This window comes from Leptonychotes weddellii, chromosome 7, assembly GCF_054177405.1.
Source record: "Leptonychotes weddellii isolate Sample4059 chromosome 7, ASM5417740v2, whole genome shotgun sequence".
NCBI classification, from domain to species: Eukaryota; Metazoa; Chordata; class Mammalia; order Carnivora; family Phocidae; genus Leptonychotes; species Leptonychotes weddellii.
The window spans coordinates 103,693,270-103,712,809 of NC_138375.1; the positions used below are offsets into that span (position 1 = coordinate 103,693,270).

At 45.2% G+C, this 19,540-nt stretch overlaps 1 protein-coding gene across 1 annotated transcript in view; it reads right to left on the reverse strand.

The window, feature by feature from the left end:
* Positions 1-17,433: 17,433 nt before the first annotated feature.
* Positions 17,434-19,540, reverse strand: part of IL31RA (interleukin 31 receptor A) — an 84,479-nt gene continuing 82,372 nt past the window's right edge. Inside the window, exon 15 of the mRNA XM_081826860.1 lies at positions 17,434-18,142. Within this exon, the coding sequence (XP_081682986.1) occupies positions 17,693-18,142 (450 nt within the window). The 3' untranslated portion in view covers positions 17,434-17,692. The remainder of the gene's footprint in view (positions 18,143-19,540) is intronic.

The window sequence follows — 19,540 nt, forward strand, 5'->3', positions numbered from 1 at the left end:
TCTGGGATGCAGAGCTCAGCAAGACCCTCTCACAAAGGATCAGCCTTGGTCCACGCTACACGGATCCCCAAAATTTGGAGTTTTGAAAACCAGCCTCACTCAACACAGGAGAACTGTGCTGCCTGGCTAGGCACACGGCTCAGACACAAACAGGGTGAAGGCAGGGATTTGATGGAAGCTGGAGACACAGGAGGGGTGACTGTTCCTCTGTAAGGGCTTCCTGAAGAATGAATGGTAGGTGTGAACTCTCTGCTCCAAGGAGAGAGTGGGGCAAGGCCATTTCCCCCCAATCCATCAGCACGGACCAACTTCCCTGTGCAACAAAGCGCCACCCAGTGGAGGCTGGAGCCACTTACACTAAGCCCCTCCACCCTGTGCCCTGCAGGTGCATCCTTACTAGGGCAAGTGTTCCTGAGACTCAGCACAGCAGGCCCCTCCCCCAGAATATCAGCACAAACCCCTCACTTGCACCACTTACTGATTGTAGAGTGCTGCAAAGCTTCCCCTCCAGGGGAAATAGGACCCAGCTTTTTTCTTTTTTTCCCCCTTTTGGATCTAACTTCTTGTAACAAGCAGACCAAAACACATCTAGTTTAAACCTGCCGCACAGTGGACAAGGTCCAAACACCACCCCCGCCCACCCCGCCCTACCGCAGTCAAGGAGCAACTCTGCAAAGACTGACCTGAGGGAAGGAGCAGCCAAAATACAACAGTAGAGTGTACACTCTGAAACACCTCCTGAAGCCCCAGGCCCAAGACAGTATAGGACCTCTTCCTATATAGTCATTACTCTCAGGAGCAGAACTATAACAGGCTTTCCTAACTGTCACACACACAAAAAAAACAGTGACCTAGACAAAATAACAAGATGGAGGAATTCACCCCAAAAGAAAGAAAAGGAAGAAGTAACAGCCAGGGATTTTATCAATACACATATAAGTAAAATACCTGAACCAGAATTTGAAAATGACAATAATAAAGACACCAGCTGCACTTGAGAAAAGCATAGAAGATTCTACAGAATCCCTTACTGCAGAGATAAAAGAACTAAAAACTAGTCAGGCCGAAATTTAAAAAATGCTATAACCAAGATACAAAGCCAACTGGATGTAATAACAAGAATGGATGGATGAAGCAGAGGAACAAATCAGTGATATCAAAGGTAAAGTTATGGAAAACAATAAAGCTGAAAAGAAGAGGGAAAGATTTTGTATCATGAATGTATACTTAGGGAAATCAACGATTCCTTAAAAAGTAGTAACATTTGTATCATAGGAGTCCCAGAAAAAGAAGAGAAAAAGGAGCAAAAGACTTATTTGAGCAAATTATAGTTGAAAACTTCCCTAATCTGGGGAAGAAAACAGACATCGAAATCCAAGAAGCATAGAGGACTCCCATTAAATTCAACAAAAGCAGGTCATCACCGAGATACATCATAGTCAAATTCACAAAATACACAGAGACAAGGAAAGAATCCTGAAAGCAGCAAGGGAAAAAAAAAATCCTTTACCTACAATGGAAGACACACCAGGTTTGCAGCATAACTGTCCTCAGAAACTTGGCAGGCCAGAAGAGAGTGGTATGATATAGTCAATGTGCTGAATGGGAAAAATATGCAGCCAACAATACTTTGTCCACCAAAGCTGTCACTCAGATTAGAACGAGAGATAGAGAGTTTCCAAGACAAGAAAAAATAAGGAGTTTACCACTAAACCAACCCTGCAAGAAATATTAAAGGGGACTCTTTGAGTGGAAAAAGAAAAGACTAGAAATACCAACTTTACAAGTAACACAAAGGCACTAAAATCTTATCAATAATCACTCTGAACGTAAATGGACTAAATGCTCCAATCCAAAGACATAGGGTATCATAATAGATTAAAAAACAAGACCCATCTATATGTTTCCTACAAGAGACTGATTTTAGACCTAAAGACACCTGCAGATTGAAAGTGAGGTGATGGAGAACAATCTATCACACTAATGGATGTAAAAAGAAAGGCAGAGTAGCCATACTTGTATCAGACAAGCTAGATTTTAAACCAAAGACTGTAGCAAGAGATGAAAAGGGGCATTATATCATAATTAAGGGGTCTACCCATCAAGATCTAACAATTATAGATATGTCCCCAACTTTGGAGCACCCAAATATATAAATCACTTAATAACAAACATAAAGGAACTAATTGATATAATAATAGCAGGGGACTTTAACACTCCTCTTATAGCAATGGACAGATCATCTAAGTAGAAAATCAACAAAGAAACAATGGCTTTGAATGACACACTGGACCAGATGGACTTAACAGATAAATGCAAAACATGTCATCCTAAAGCAGCAGAATACACTTTTTTTTTTTTGAGGGCACATGAAACATTCTCCAGAATTGATCACATACTGGGACTTAAATCAGGCCTCAACAAGTAGAAAAAGATTCAGATCATACCATGAATACTTTCAGACCACAATGCTATAAAACTTGAAGTCAACAACAAGAAAAAATTTTGAAAAGACCACAAATACATAGAAGTTAAAGAACATCCTACTAAAGAATGAATGGGTTAACCAGGAAATTAAGAAATAAAAATACATGGAAGCAAATGAAAATGAAAACATGACAAAGAGGTAAAAGACCTGTACTCTGAAAACTATAAGACACTGATGAAAGAAACTGAAGGTGACACAAAGAAATGGAAAGACATTCCATGCTCATGGATTGGAAGAATACTGTTAAAATGTCTATAGTACCCAAAGAAATCTACACATTTAATGCAATCCCTATCAAAAGACCAATGGCATTTTTCACAGAATTAGAACAAACAACCCTAAAATTTATATGCAACCACAAAAGACCCTAAATAGACAAAGCAATCTTGAAAAAGAAAAGCAAACCTGGAGGCATCACAATTCCAGACTTCAAATTATATTACAAAGCTGTCATAATCAAAACAGTATGATAGCGGCACATAAAAACAGACACATAGATCAATAGAAGAGAATATAAAACTCAGCAATAAACCCACAATTCTATAGTCAATTATTCTTTGAGAAAGCAGAAATGAATATCCAATGGGAAAAAGACAGTGCCTTCAATAAATGGTGGTGGGGAAATTGGACAGCAACATGCAGAAGAATGAAACCGGACCACTTTCTTACACTATACAAAAACAAATTCAAAATGGATTAAAGACCTAAATGTGAGACCTGAAACCATAAAAATCCTAGAAGATGGGTGCCTGGGTGGCACAGTTGGTTGGGCGTTTGACTCTTGGTTTCAGCTTAGGTTGTGATCTCGGGGTCCTGAGATCAAGCCCTACGTCGGGCTCTGTGGTCAGCATGGGTCTGCTTGGGATTCTCTTTCCCTCTCACTCTTTTTCACCCACATGCTCTCTCTCTCTCAAATACATAAATAAATCTTTTTTAAAAATCCTAAAGAGAGCTCAGGCAGTAATTTCTCTGATATTAGCTATAGGAACTCTTTTCTAGATAGGTCCCCTAAAGCAAGGGAAACAAAAGCAAAAATAAACTATTGGGACTTCATCAAAATAAAAGGCTTCTGCATAATGAAGGAAACAATCAACAATGCTAAAAGGCAACCTATGGAATGGGAGAAAATATTTGCAAATGGTATATCCAATAAAGGGTTAGTATCCAAAATATATAAGGAACTGACACAACTCAACACCCAAAAACCAAATAATCCAATTAAAAAATGGGCAGAAGACATGAAAAGACATTTCTCCAAAGAAGACATCATGGGATTGGGCCCTGCAATGGGCATCTCCCTCAGCAGGGAATCTGCTTGAAGATTCTCTCCCTCTGCCCCTAAACCCTCCTCTCTGAAATAAATAAATCTTTAAAATAGTAATAATAATAAAATGTTCATTCTACCCAAAGCAATCAGATTCTATACAACCCCTATTTAAATTCCAATGGCATTTTTCACAGAAATAAGCAATTTTCACATGGTTAAGGAAGTACAAAAGACCTCAAATAGCCAAAACAATCCAGATAAAGAGCAACAAAGCTGGAAGTACCCTGTTTCCTGATTTCAAACTGTATTATATAGCTACAGTAATCCAAATACGATATTGTCATAAAAACAGACACATTCATCTAAGGAACATAAAAGAGATCCCAGAAATAAACATATGCATTCAAGGTCAATTAATTTATAACAAAGAAGCCAAGAATATACAATGGGGAGAGGATAGTCTCTTCATTAAATGGTTTTGGAAACACTGGGCAGCCACATGCAGAAGAATGAATCTGTACCACTATCTTACACCATTCATGAAAATTAACTTTCCAAGCAGATTAAAGACTTGAACGTAAGACCCGAAACCATACAACTCCTGAACTAAATTCATTTAAGCTCCCAATCCACTCTGCACCACACCAAAATTGTGGGTTGTTTTATTTTTTTAAGATTTTATTTATTTATTCAACAGAGAGAGGGTGCGAGAGAACACAAGCAGGGGGGAGTGGCAGAGGAAGAAGCAGGCTCTTTGCTGAGCAGGGAGCCGGACCAGGGGCTCCATCCCAGGACCCTGAGATCATGACCTGAGCTGGAGGCAGATACTTAACTGACTCAGGCACCCAGTCATCCCAGAATTTTTAAGAATCTGAAGCACAAGGAGTGGCAGTAGTAGGAATTTTAAAATGAAAATGATGGGGCACCTGGTTGGTTCAGGTCATGGTCCTGGAGTCCCGGGATCTAGCTCCCTGCTCAGCGGGGAGTCTGCTTCTCCCTCTCCCTGCTCATGCTTGCTCTCTCTCAAATAAATAAAATCTTAAAAAAAAAAAAAAAGAAAAGAAAATGAAAATGATTATTGAACTCACCTCCTGGAGTTGTTGTGAGGCTTAAATGAAGTAGGACCCATAAAATTTTGACATGGCGACTGGTCCATAGTAAATGCTCAATAAATGGCATTTAGTGTTGGTAACATTATACATAAGGTAGGAAGAAAGAATGTAAAACCTGGATTTCTACGTTTCCTTTTCCTTCCTAATATACCTCAGGGAGGCTGAACATTAAAGAACACAAAATGGATGGGAGCATTACTTTATCAGGAGGTGAGAGAACAACAACCACTGTTGTTCCAAACATAATCTTGAAGGGAGTTGAACAGAGAAGGAAAAGCAAGTACAGGCTGCCTGCACAAAGACAACCCCCCTGGCAAGCCTTAGGAAAGTCACAGCTAGAGGCACGTGGGGGCTGTGGTGGGGCCTTGGGTCGGAGAGGCCAGCAGCAATGTCCGTGCCAATTAGGTGCACCAAGCAGGAACAGAACAGTGAAAAGACCGCTTTGTTCAGCGGGGAGAAATGCTTGGTATAAGGTAGGGTGCGCGAACAGGCAGGGAGGGCAGTGGGGAGGCTGCTACTCTAATTCAGGGAGAGGCAGGAAAGGCTCCAACAGTGACCACCGGGTCAGAAAGACAAAGAGGAAGGGATGGAGAAGAAAGGGTATTGATGAGGTAGGATCATCAGTGTGTGATCAAGCGATGAGACACGGGGAGGAAGGGAGAGGGGCCACTCCGGCTGCTTTACCAAATGTACAGGAAAGGAAGGTGAAGGGGGAAGAGAAGGAGTTGGGGACCTCCCCAGTACACACTGAATTCAAAAATGTGTATGTAGCAGGCGCAAGATCACACCCTGAACTCCATTCCCCCCACCTGAGCCCCTCCCCCACCCCCGAGTGACCACCTCCCCCTCCCCCTCCCACAGGAGAACCTCCTCGCCCTCATCTACGCTTCCGTTTGATCACCGACACCTCCCCCACTTTCTCTGTCAGCTTCATGGGCTTTCACCTTCACCACAACTCCGCCAGGGCCTGTCCCACCCCGCCACACCCCCGTGGGCGTGACATCCTTCCCTGGATAAACCTCGTTACCTGCCCCTCCCCCATGCCACCTGGAAGGGGCAGACCAGCACCATGACTGACCAGTCTCACGTGTACAATTCTTTCATCACTGCAAGACCGATTTCTTATCCTTGCTTTACTGAGATGAGCCTGCCTCACATGCAATAAAACTGTAACCATTTTAGGGGGCACCTGGGTGGCTCAGTTGGTTAAGCGACTGCCTTCGGCTCAGGTCATGATCCTGGAATCCCTGGATCGAGTCCCGCATCGGGCTCTCTGCTCAGCGGAGGGTCTGCTTCTCCCTCTGACCCTCCCCCCCCCCCATGCTCGCTCTCTCTCTCAAATAAATAAATAAAATCTTAAAAACAAAACTATAACCATTTGAAAAAACAAAAACAAAACCACCAGTAACCGTATGTGTTACTCACTGGGCACGTGCTGTGTGCCATGCCTGCATTAAGCTCCGATCATTCCTTAAGGGGAGGAATCCTTCATCCATGAACTGTTTGCACTGTTACTACTAATCCCCTCCTCAATTTACAGATAAAGGAATTGAGGTCGAGGGGCTCATACTGGGCCACAGATGAGCAAGCAACAGAGCTGGGGCTGAGAGCAGTTCAACGGAAATGCTTCTGCTGCAAACTCTCTCTTAACAAGAGAATATTAACAACTTTTTTTTTTTTTTGCTTCAGTTAAGCAGGATTTATTTTTGTTTTTAAGACAACCCTCCTCTAACAGGTAGGTTTATTCAATTCTCTTTTTAAAAAAATGGTGGCATTCTTTTAAAATATTCTTTCCAAAGCAGCAGTTACATAAATGGAATACTGGATTCAACTTAAAATTGTGGTTCCTACTTAACACTGTTCTGCATAGGATCATGATTAAAGATTAGGATATTCTTCACATTTCCAAGCAAAATCCAGTTTAAAAAGCTTGTTCTTTCCAAACCCCTAATAACAGCCATTTGAGAGTAAACCAGAGCATTACATCACCCCAAGGAAGCTGCAGGTTTCATTACATGCACCAACAAATCTACATGGCTAGCCTCTGCATTCCACTTTTACAGAATTTATTTTACACCTATTATACCAAACAGCATTTTAAATACTGACATATAAACTCCCTAATAAGATAAAGCAAAGACAAAAGCGTTTATCTTATTAGAAACAAGATACACCATCACTTAAAGTCTTCAAACATTATTGCACTTTAACTTTCATATTTGACAATGCATTCATGGAGCCGTGGCCTTGGAAAGGGTCACAAGTTCCACCACACCACGGTTCTCGCCGTGCAGCACGGAGAAGACGTAATACTCTCCAGCTCCACCGTGGCCACTAATGTAAGTAATGTTTGTAAAATTCTTACCTAATAAAGTAACACAACCCTTGACAGACACACACAGAATACCTGCTGCATGTTAAAAATACACCTGCTGGAGGCTCCTGGGTGGCTTCCAACTTGAAGCATACAGCTCATGATTTTGGCTCAGGTCAATATCCCAGGGTCTTTAGATCGAGCCCCACGTCGGGCCCCGTGCTGGGAGCAGAGCCTGCTTAAGATGGTCTCTCTCTCCCTCTCCCTCTGCCCCTCCCCCACGCTCTCGCCAGCATGCACAGGCTCTCTCTCTTTGAAAACAAAACAAAACACGTGCTCTGCATCTTTTATTTTTTTTTTATTTTTTATTTATTTATTTATTTTTTAAAAAGATTTTATTTATTTATTTGACAGAGAGAGACACAGCGAGAGAGGGAACACAAGCAGGGGGAGTGGGAGAGGGAGAAGCAGGCTCTCCACAGAGCAGGGAGCCCGATGCGGGACTCGATCCCAGGACCCTGGGATCATGACCTGAGCCGAAGGCAGTCGCTTAACCGACTGAGCCACCCAGGCGCCCTCTGCATCTTTTTTAAATTATGTTCAGTTAGCCACTGCATTCATTAGTTTTTGATGTAGTATTCAATGACTCATTAGTTACGTATAACACCCAGTGCTCATCACAGCATGTGCCCTCCTTAATATCCATCACGCTGTTACCCCCTCCCCTCTGAACCCTCAGTTTGTTTCCCAGGGTCCACAGTCTCTCATGGTTTGTCTCCCTCTCTGATTTCTCCCCCTTCGGATTTTCCCTCCCTCCCCCTGTGGTCCTCCATGCTATTGCTTATGTTCCACATATGAATGAAAGAAACCATATGATAATTGTATTTCTCTGCTTGACTTATTTCACTTAGCATAATCCCCTCCTTTCTGATGGCTGAATAATATTCCATTGTATACATGAACTACATCTTCTTTATCCATTCATCTGTTGAAGGGCATCTTGGCTCCTTCCACAGTTTGGCTATTGCGGACATTGCTGCTATGAACATTGGGGTGCGTGTGCCCCTTCTTTTCACTACACCTGTATCTTTGGGGTAAATACCTAGTAGTGCAATTGCTGGGTCGTATGGTAGCTCTATTTTCAACTCTTTGAGGAACCTCCATACTGTTTTCCAGAGTGGTTGCACCAGCTTGCATTCCCACCAACAGTGTAGGAGGGTTCCCCTTTCTCTGCATGCCCGCCAACATCTGTTGTTTCCCGCTTTGTTAATTTTTGCCATTCTAACTGGTGTGAGGTGGTATCTCATTGTGGTTTTGATTTGTTTTTCCCTCATGGCTAGTGATGTTGAGCATTTTTTCATGTGTCTGTTGGCCATTTGTGTGTCTTCTTCGGAGCAGTGTCTGTTCATGTCTTCTGCATCTTTGGTTGCTCAGTCTGGCGGCCTTACCAGGATACCTCCCAACCTCCCAGCATCCAACATCTAAGAGCTTTGTTTTCCGTTGCCTGCCCGCCCCTGTTGCTCCTGTCGGGTGGCCGGCCTCCCCCACCTCTCTGCAGAGTCAAAAATGCCTAAAAGTTACACATTCGGTGGGGAAGTCCTTGGCAGTAACTGAGGGGTTTAGGAGTGTGAATACCGAGGCCCCTTGCCTTGGCTGGTGACACACTCTGGGGTCCCAGTCACCTCTAGCATCCCCCTGGTCCAGGATCAGGCTAGGGCTGCCCTCCAGAGGAGTTTGAAATCCCACTCGAAGTGGTTTCTTCCCCTTCCTTATTAACCTTCCCTCACGCCTTTACCAGTTTCTCCTGGGAATGTGCCCCTCGTAAATTAGTTACACCTGAATTTGTGTCTCAGGATTTGCTTCTGGGGAATTAACCTAAGATATCATTCCAACCCGCACCCTGCCCAGATCACAGCTCGTGCCCTGGCTTAGCAGGTAATCTAACCATATGGGCATAGCCTTTATTTGGGGTGATAGTGAGCAGCTGTGAATGAGGGGCCCAGGTGATGGGTAGAGGCAGACTCACACAAAGGCTCAGACTCACTCACCAGGCCCCAGTTTACCAAACTCACACAGGGCCCATCAGCATTACTTGTTTATGAGTCCCATTTAATAGCCAGTCTCTAGTTAGAAATGTGGACGGAAGAGAACCTATATTCAGATCCCATCAGCCCTGCAAGTACTATCCTGCTTCCCCGCCCACAACACGAGCTGACTCCTGACCCCAAGGCCCTCCACCTGGAAACAGCCTGCCCCTGAGTAAACAGTGTAAAACCCCCATTTTCTTCCGGGTTCCATTTTCAAGATGTTGGACTCCACAGCAGTTCCTACTTAGATGCCAGTTGGGTATTTTCAGTTAGAACACTCAGGCAGAGATACTCTATACTCTAGCACTAGAGGCGCAGTATCCAAGGCCAAGGAGTTTCTCAGGAACCTATGAAAACACACGCATCCTTAGAAAAACAATTATTGGCTGAAGCCAAGAAAAGAGCATTGCTAAGTTGAAATTTAAGGATATTTAAGTAAGTGGTTATAAAGCAAAATAACTTCATTATTTTAGAAGTTATAAAAATGTTATGGTGGTAAAAATTTTGCAAATTAGATTAGAATAGATAGATTTGCTCAAGTCATAAGAATCCCTATAGATACAGGACGATTGCTGGGAAATGTAATCATAAAATTGTTACATATAGTCAAATAATTTCAGAAACGAAACAAAAATCCTTACAAAATTTTTATGGAAAAAAGATAATTAATGTGAATTGTGGAAACTTCAATGTATTTGACAGTATGTGGCCTCGCTAAGGTCTATGAAAGCTCTCAGGGGGTCCAGGTTTTAGCACATTTATCATCTCCAACCAACACGCCCCAAATGCTGAACCAAATTCTGGCAGACCAGCCAGAAATCAACCTATTCTTCATCGTGTTGCAGGGGATGGTACATTTGACCAATCTAATCTGAGGGGGCCAGCCGGAGCCTCCAAGTGCAGACAAGGTTGCACACGGCAGACTTTGCCAGGGGCTTGGCAGCGCTGTGGTCTGTTGGGAGGAGCAGATGCTTCTGTGGCACCCATGCCCTCCAGGAAGGACAAGGGGCCTAGGTCATCCCAGGAGATGCAACAGAGCAAACCCTGAGATCTGTGGTCCCACACCCAGCTGGCTCAAAGGCAAAACCAGGTTAAAATGGACACTGGCTATAGGGGGGAAGCCAGAGGATAGAGGATAGCCCATTTTGTTGCTGTTGTAAAAAAAAAAAAAAATGGAATGAATGTGTCATGGGGTGATTTTCTGTGACATGATCAGGTGTACTGAGGGGGCCAGCTGGGGTCACAAGGAGCATCATGGGAATAGGGAGGGACACCGGAGCCTTACTGGAAGCTGATCGAACCTCAGGAGCAAGCCTGCCAAGGAATGGGGAGGAATGGCCGCCCTCATAACCACAGCAGATGTTCCAGTTAGAGGATGGCTCCCTGAGGGTATTGTCACAGAGCGCAAGATGGCTGAGGGCGTGGGAGCAGGACACATCAAACTGAAGGTAACACCAGCACAAGTACGTAACTTTAAAAGAGGGAACGAGCCCACGGAGCTACAGTGTAGGATCACACTATTCGGGTTCATGCCCTGAAAAACCCCCCTGTCCCACACAGCTGGGCACTCTAACCACAGCCCCGGCTCCACACAGGCCCTCAGGAGCTGGGGACACACCTGGGCAGGAGCGAGAAGCCGGTAGCCACATAACCCTAGAAAAGAGGGCTTTGTTGCCTGGGTTCTGTAGCCTTGATGGTGAGAATAAGCCAGAGGATCCCTGCTTGGTTATTGGGCCTCTGTCCTAATCCCACCAGAGTGTGGCCTGGGGGCGCTAGGGTGCCGGGGTGCAAATGCCCCAGAGCCTTCACCATCGGTCATTTCCTCCCAGGCCGCTACACGGGATACGCCCCGCTCTCCCCTGAAACCACAGGCTGAGCCATGGACAGAGCCAGCAGACAGCCAGAGGGAGATGAAGATCAGGGGCACACTCTCTTCTCTAGTAACATGGGAGTGACCTGAGCATGTTTAGAAGCTGATGGGAAGGAATCAAGGGGGAGACATTGAAAGTACAAGAGAGCCGGAGGGAGGGACTTGCGCGAGCAGGGCCACCTCCGCCTCTGGAGACCTTCCCAGAAGTCTGGCATGAAGGAGAGAAGAGACAGGGGCTGGCACATCCTCCGTGAAATTGGGAAACACGTCATCTACTGAGAACAGTGAGGGGAGACCCTGAGGGAACTTGAGGAGCTGGGAGTTTGAAAATGCTGCCAAGAGGAATCAAATAGAGAGTGAGAACTGCGGTGAGAGGCAGGCCCAGCTGAATCCCTGGTGGGGGTAATTCCTACTCATTCCTGCTCTCCTGTAGCTCTTCTGTGTGTCCCCTAACCAAGAGACTCCCTTGATCTCTAACAAAGTTGGATATTTACATTTTGAAGTCCCATTTTTTAAACACCTGAGTCGGGGCGCCTGGGTGGCTCAGCCGGTTAAGCGTCTGCCTTCAGCTCAGGTCATGATCCGGGGTCCTGGGATTTAGCCCCACGTTGGGCTCCCTGCTCAGGAGGGAGTCTGCTTCTCCCTTTGCCCTTGCCCTTCTCCTTCCCTCCCTGCTCTATCTCTCTGCCAAATAAATAAATAAAATCTTAAAAAAAGAAAAACACACATACCTGAGTGGGTAAAACTTTAAAACAGAAGTATAGCTTTACATGAAAATGTTATTATAGCTTTATTACCTGAAAGACTGAAATACAAATGCATTTATAGTAAAGCATTTTAAAGGCTGTTCTCATTATACTAAAACCCTGTTTTCATACTCTGCTTAGGAGGATAGAACTGCCAGGCACATGCATTACATACTGTAACGATTTATGAACAATATGTGGAAAAGACAGCATGCACAGCCTACAAAGAGTGCTTCTCTCGGTGCACAGGTCCCATCTTCTGCATTACTATATGATTACTATATGATGACTATATGACTACTATAATCATTCAGAACATTCCGCACATCCATTCTGATTTGCACATTTTGACTTCTTTTTCAAAGTCCAGGCCTCAGGCTACTTTCCTGTCATTTTACCCCACACATATAGTGAAGTTGGGTAGGACAGAGAATCCAGCTCCCAAAAATGAAAGCAGCAGTAGGTGTACCTAGATTCCCTTGAATAACCATCTGAGGCATGTGGCTGCTGGCTTTGTGCTCTTGTGGGCTTCCTCCCCTTGCCCTTCTCCCACACCGTTCTCCACAGCAAGGGGCAGGCATGTCCAGGCTTTTGCCAGCGTGGACTGGGGCTGTTTGTGCTTCTGAGCAAACTCTCTCCCTGCTGACCCCAAGGTCTAGTAAAAGCTGCAGAGAGATAAGAACTGCTAATGATGTGTCATACGCGGTCCAGATACCCTCCACCCAAAAGTGCAAGACACAGGTAATGCCACATACGATAATCACAAAAAGACCTTGTCACTAACACAAAACACATCAATGTGAAATTTCTTTTTAAATGCCCTACAAAACCCACATATTTTAAATAGTCAAACAAATGACAAAGTCAACCAGTTGTTGTAAAGTTTGGCTGAGGGCCTCTAATGTCTAGCAGCTCACCTGCTCTCTCAATGCCCCAGTGGCTTGGAGGTAGAACATTCTGTATTGTCAATAGGTGGACATGTGGACTATAAAATACACATGGGAAAGGTTTGCCTTCACAGTGACTTAAGCAACACAAAAACTATGAAGTGTCTTTAACCATAGCCAATAAGGTGACAAAATTCAGTTTACAGCAGTAAACAGTTGATTATCATTAGCAAGGGCAAAAGAGGCCCCACACACCCCTAGTGATACCGCAAATCATTGTAACCTTTTTTGAGGACAGAGTTGTGTGATATGTGACAACAACTATAAAAATTTGACCCGGCAATTCCACCTTTAGAAAAAGCCCCCAAGGAGTTAGGACAAAGGTGGGAAAAGAAAATGTTGTACAAAGAACAACATTTATTGAAGTTGCTCTCTATACAAAGAGGACATTTAAAACAATCCTATCAACTAAGGGGCCTTAGCAAAACATAATATGCAGGTACACCATGGAGTTCTGAGCGTCCATTCAAAATGCTACCACGATGAACTTTGTTCGTGCATGAAACTTTAAACGTTAAATAGTAAGTGAAAGTGAAGGTAAAATACAATAGAATTAATATATAACATGCAATGAGATAAACATGTATATTAGTACACACAGATCATATAAGGGACTAAAAATGATCCAGATAATTGGTATTTAGAGATTTTTGTTTTTGGTGGTGTTGTTGTTAGAGTCCAAAACAAATTTTAAATTTACAAAAAAAAAAAAGAAGAACACCTGTGAACGATGAGTAGGACCCGCAGACGTAGCTCAGCCAGGATTTCTAAATCTCAATGCTACTGAGGTTTGGGGCCAGATAATCCATTGTTGTGGGGGCTATTTAGTGCATTGCAGGGTCACTACCAGCATTGCTGGCTTCTACCCACTAGACGCCAGCAGCACCCTCCCAAAACTACCTCCAGGCAGTGCCAAATGTCGAGGTAGGGGACAAAGTAAGCTCTATCAAGAACCACTGGAGGGGCACCCGGGTAGCTCAGTTGGTTAAGGGATCGAGCCCCACGTTGGGCTCAGTGGGCAGCCTGCTTCTCTCTCCCTCTGCTGTTCCCCATGCTTGTGCCTCTCTCTCAAATAAATAAAATATTTAAAAAAAAAAATCTTAAAAAAAAAAAGAACCACTGGAGTAAGTGATAACCAACCATCAACGCTCTACCTTAGCTATGGGCAGTTGTGAGGCCTGGGGCGGGGAGCCAGTGTGTGCCCTTCCTACAGAAGCTGTTCCTACTCAGTTAGAAATCCAGAATGACCACAACCTAACTTTTTCTTTCCTTAGCAGCTAATTCAAAGTTAAAACACTTCGTGGGCCAACACTGTGCAGTCCGAGCCTCGTGTCTACGGGCTACCCAGACGTGAGCGAACTTTTTCTGCACAGGGCAAGGTGGTGAACATTTTAGGCTTTGTGGGAGAAATTCTCTCTCACAACTACTCAGTTGTGGGAGGAAAGCTGAGGGATGATACGTAAACAATGGGCGTGGCTCTTTTCCTATTAAGCTTCATTTACAGACACTGAAATTAGAATTCCATAGAGTTTTCACATGTCATTAAACATGATTCTCCCTTTGATTTTGTTATCCAGCCTTTACAAATACCAACAGCATTTCTGGGTCATGGGCCTTGGAAAAAAACATGGCGCAGATTTAGCCCGAGGGCCAATGTGCTAGGGGTGTGCCAGGAGAGGGCGCTAGAACCCCCTCGGGGTGATGGGGGGAATAGCAGTGGGCATCCTGGGACACACACAGGATGCCTCTCAGGTCCCAACAACTTCTCCCCATCTCCTGCCTCTTTTCAAAACTCAGCTTCCCCCCGCCTACCCGCACCATAGTCTTTGTACTGGGTGTGGTTTACTGCTGCCTCCTGAGAAACCACAAGAGTATCACCTTTTTTTTTTTTCCAGACACAGATTGGCTTTTCTGCCATTCTAAAATTTTCTGGTATTATTAGAAGGGCCATTAATAAGGCACCGACAAAGCTGCTTACACGATTCCCAGAGCCCCAGAAAACTTCACTGGGGATGTTGTCAGTTTTTAATGAACTTACCAAAACACAAGTTTTCCTGTTTGTGTTCTGTCTGTTTGACATAACAGAGAAAATGTAGATGGCTTTTTCAGACCACAGAGGCAGCCCAGGATGCTGTGAGTGGGAACGGTTTGAGACTCAATCCCAGGAAAGAAAGGCCACCGTGGCCTCGTCGCTTTCAGGCCTGTGTCCTGTCAATGTGCTCTGGAGAGAGCAGTGTGTGGCCCGCTGAAGGAGCTTCAGGGGTCCTGCTCCCCTTACTGGCAGGAAACACTGACTCCTAGGACCTACCTCGGGCCACCTAGGACACAACACAGAGCCCCAGTTTCCTTAGCCCTCAAGGCAGAAAAGTCAGTTGAAAAATGAGAAAAGGAGGCTAGTGGGAAAGGAAGAAGAAATGAAGAGAAAAGAAAGAAGAAAACATGGAATTTAAATAAAATTAAACTAAAAAAAAGGGAGTATTAAAAAGATGAGAAGCTGCTGGTAGAGGCGGGAAGGCCAAAGACAGGAGGCAAGGAGGGAGGAAGGGACGAAGCAGAGGAGGGGCCAGGAGTGTGGCATTTGCCAACTGTCCGCCAGAAGACACCTCAGGCTTTAATGAATGATTAAGGGAGGAGGAGCAGGGGGGAATGGCTTCACCTCTGAGACCCACTCAGAGGAGCCATCTGGGACCCCTCCTCTCTCCTCAGACATCTCATTCTTGGGTTTTAGGTTCGAAAGCCTCATCCAGGTGTAAAACAGATAAGACTGGGGGAACTCATTCCAGGCACTCCCCTCCCCCTCCGCTTCACCCCTACAGAATTTGAGAAGATCCCTCAGCGGGAGGGGGCAGATGGCCACAGGAAAGAGAACAGCTGTGCAGTACAAGGCTAGCGCCTCCCTATAAGTTCACAAGTCCAAAGGCACAAGTGGAAAGGGCCCCATCCGGAACTCGGGGACAGGGGGCTCATAGAAGTGCCTGAGTCACCACAGTTGGGCTGGGGAAGACAGGGCAGAGGGAGCCTACCACAGCTGGATCCAGGGTACCCCTTCTGTTGGGCTCCATTCTACTCCCAGGACAAAGGGGCAGGTTCCCCAGTGCCCTGCCCCAGGCCTCCCTCATTCCTTGCCTTCTCAGTGGTCACTGTTCTGTGCTCTGGGCGTGAAGAATTCGGGGCGAGGCGGGAGATCACTGTGTGTGGGAAGGTGCTGCAGACACTGGAGGTTTCACCGGGAGAAAGCTCTGGGAGAACAGCTCCGCCTGCTTGTGCCTGAGGTAAGGAGGCAGCAACTGGCTGAGGAAGGCGGCAGGTGACCCGACAGGTGGGGCCACAGGCACGTCTCTAGACCAGAGTTTGGCAGACACCAGATGGGAGAGAAAACCCTGCTGCCCCTCTGAACACCCTGTGGCACTCACAATCAGCCCCAGGGTGGACGGGGGAGTCAGAATCCTGAATGTGACTGAGTTACACACCCAAAGACACTCCGAAACCACCAAACCGGTTACCTCAAAATATCCAGGGCTTGGGCCAGAAATTGATTTCAGTTATATAATTCCAGAACCCTGGACAGTAAAGTGATAATTTTGCACACCTGAACTGGGGGCTTGTGACGTTCATGTCTGCTACCCAAGTACTTACTTCTCAAGCTCTCCTATGAAAAAATACCGTCAGCCTTTCTGGCTGGTAAATGCCAGGTTCACAGCACCTCGGCCGCTCGCTTGCTGCCTGGCCTCCCCCGATCTCACCAGGCTCTCAGCCACCTCCACCAACAGGCAGATGAGTCAAAGCCACACCCTAGGAAGTCATCTGGCATCACTGTGGTCAGGATGCGAAGTCCTGGTAACTGAATCCTGCCCTTGACTGTAGTAAGCTCTGTGTTCGGCTGAGGCAAAGGAGAGAGGAGTCCTGGTGTCAGAGTGTTTCCACAGCCTACTCAGGTTGTTCTGGGAAGAGGCCTTGGAAGGTTGTGCTCAGGAAGCATTCCCAGGCTCTGAGGCTGCATGAGGGGCCAGAGTCCCTGGCTAAAAGCAGGGCAGTGTTTGGTGCTTTCCTGCTCCCAGGCTTGGGTGCAAGATAAAGCGGCAGCAAAGGCCTCTGGGAATTGTTTCCAGGGCTGGGCAATGTGAAGACTGGGGTGGACCTTCTGGCCCAGCCTAGAGTCCACTCCCCAGTGCCCTGCTGAGACCTCCCCACATTCCTTGATTTACCAGCAGCCAGTGTGCTGTGAACTAGGGGCAAGAATCCTGGGTGGAGGTACAGCTGAGGACATTTGAGATTTATGAGGTAAGAAGAAGCCTCAGGCAGGCACACCATCAGGAAGGCCTCTCCACTTCCCCTGCCTCTATACAGAGGGAAAAACAAAATCACAAAAGTGAGATTTCAGTGCAGCCTTGGAGGTAGAGCCCAGACCCCAAGGGAGATCAAGGTATAGGGAGAGACTCTCACCTCCTACCAGACCCCTGTCCTCTAGCAGTGGGGAGTCTGCCAGAACTCTGAGGAGTAGCTTCACCAAAAGCTGTGACAATGACTTAATTCCTAGAAGGCCAGACATATCCACCTTAGGAGCCCCACTGTCCCTTAAAGTCAATGTCAGAGGCTTCAGTGTGAAATTGAAAAAAAATAAATACATAAACTGCTTTTCCTGGGCAACGTGCTCAGACATATGACCATCCCTTCTTCTCAGGCAAGTTACACGTTTGTGCCAACCAAGCTCAACAAGCCACTCAGGGGTGTGTGAGAGTTTCTCTAACACAAGCAAGGGTGGGGAGACAGCCAAGGAAGCTCTTCTGGCCAAGTCATGATATATGCTCTCTGCAGGAGTCACCCAAACTGAGACCCAGAGGGATTTGAGCCACAGCAACAACTAAACTTCTCTTTTGGCTTCATCTTGAGGTTTTTCAGATGTGACAAATTCTCTGGTTGTCACTGAATTTTTCAAGTATGGATTTGGTTCTCCTTCCTCACAGAGATGCTCTGGCCCTAAACTGGGAACAGAAGAGAGTGGTTGCTCTTTGGTTTCTGAGCATGTCCCTTCTAATATTCTAGAGCACAGCTGTTGGGATTTTCTCCGTGGAATCTCGGTTGAAATGGGAGGACGATAAGGCCAATATGGAGAAGTCATATACTCATTCTTTTCCTCTCTCAAAATGTTTTCCTGACCCTTTCCAGGTTCCTCTGGGGAAACCTCTTCCAAAAAATTCTCAAAGTTCACCACCAACTTGTCAATAAAGTCACTGGGGGCCGAGTACAGTTTTAGAACCCTGTCTTCTTCCATGTTCACAGGGTCATCAAACTCCTTCAGATTTAGCTTATCCTGAAAAAGAGAAAGGGACACCTCCAATGATCATTTGGGAGCTTCACATGAGGTAGTCAAAAGCTCATTAGACTTGGAATAACCAATGTCTCACCCCTTGACCAGCCCCCCACATTCCTTCCAGAGACCAGAGGTGATGGCCAGTCACCTCCACATGCCCTTCCATAGGAGCTTGGCAAGACTGGCCCATTTCCTGAGAAACGGCACATGGTATTCAAACAACTTTTTTTCCTCTAGAGAGTTCAAGGCTATTTTCCACACGATCGTAAGTTCACAAAACCCCAGTTGAGATGGGAGCATCAAAATTAGAACTCTCACATAAGATGAAAAACCACAATCATGAAGACAAGTGACTTGCCCAACATCACCAGAAAATCAAAGATGGCCACCTGGGCAGAGGCAGTATCTTTGTGTCCCCAGAGCCTAGCTCATTACTTGGCATTCAGTGAGTGATTACTATTATGTGCTGTCGAGGACAGCCCTATATTATTCAAAAAGCATTTTAGACATCAGACAATACTGCCTATAAACTCATTTACTCTCGTAACAACTTTTAATAAGTAGCAAATAGGGTAACACGCAGCTGATAAAGGAGAGAAGAAAATAGAAATAACACAAATAACAAGAATTAAAATAAATAAAAATGTCTGCATTTAAAAGACTTCTGAGTTGAAACAAGCAAGGGCTAGTACTAAAAATTCCTGCATCAAGAAATACTAGAAACAGTCTTTCAATAATAAAAACTTAAAAGTTATATTTGGTCGAGCTTATTTTTACTTAGCTAAGAAATTATACCTTAAAAATTGCAAAAACAGTTTTCAATTTAAACTTATGAAAAAGGAAGTTTTCTACTTATGGATAACTCACTAAAAAACCTTATTACCACTTAAAGTCCGACTATAACTTCCCCAATCTGAGAAAAACAACTGGAGGCAGCCCTGTCAGCCTGTGGACAGCTATGTACGTCAACATCCCCTCACAGTCTCCGGTGGTCTCTAGACTAACTTGCTCTTGACTGCTTTTTTTTTTCTTTTTTTTTATTCTTATGTTAATCCCCATACATTACATCATTAGTTCTAGATGAAGTGTTCCATGATTCATTGTTCGCGCATAACACCCAGCGCTCCATGCAGAACGTGCCCTCCTCAATACCCACCACCAGGCCAACCCATCCTCCCACACCCCCCCCTCTAGAACCCCCAGCCTGTTTTTCAGAGTCCATCGTCTCTCATGGTTCGTCCACCCCTCCGATTTCCCCCGCTTCATTCTTCCCCTCCCGCTACCTTCTTCTTCTTCTTTTTTTTTTCTTAACATGTATTGCATTATTTGTTTCAGAGGTACAGATCTGAGATTCAACAGTCTTGCACAATTCACAGCGCTTACCAGAGCACATACCCT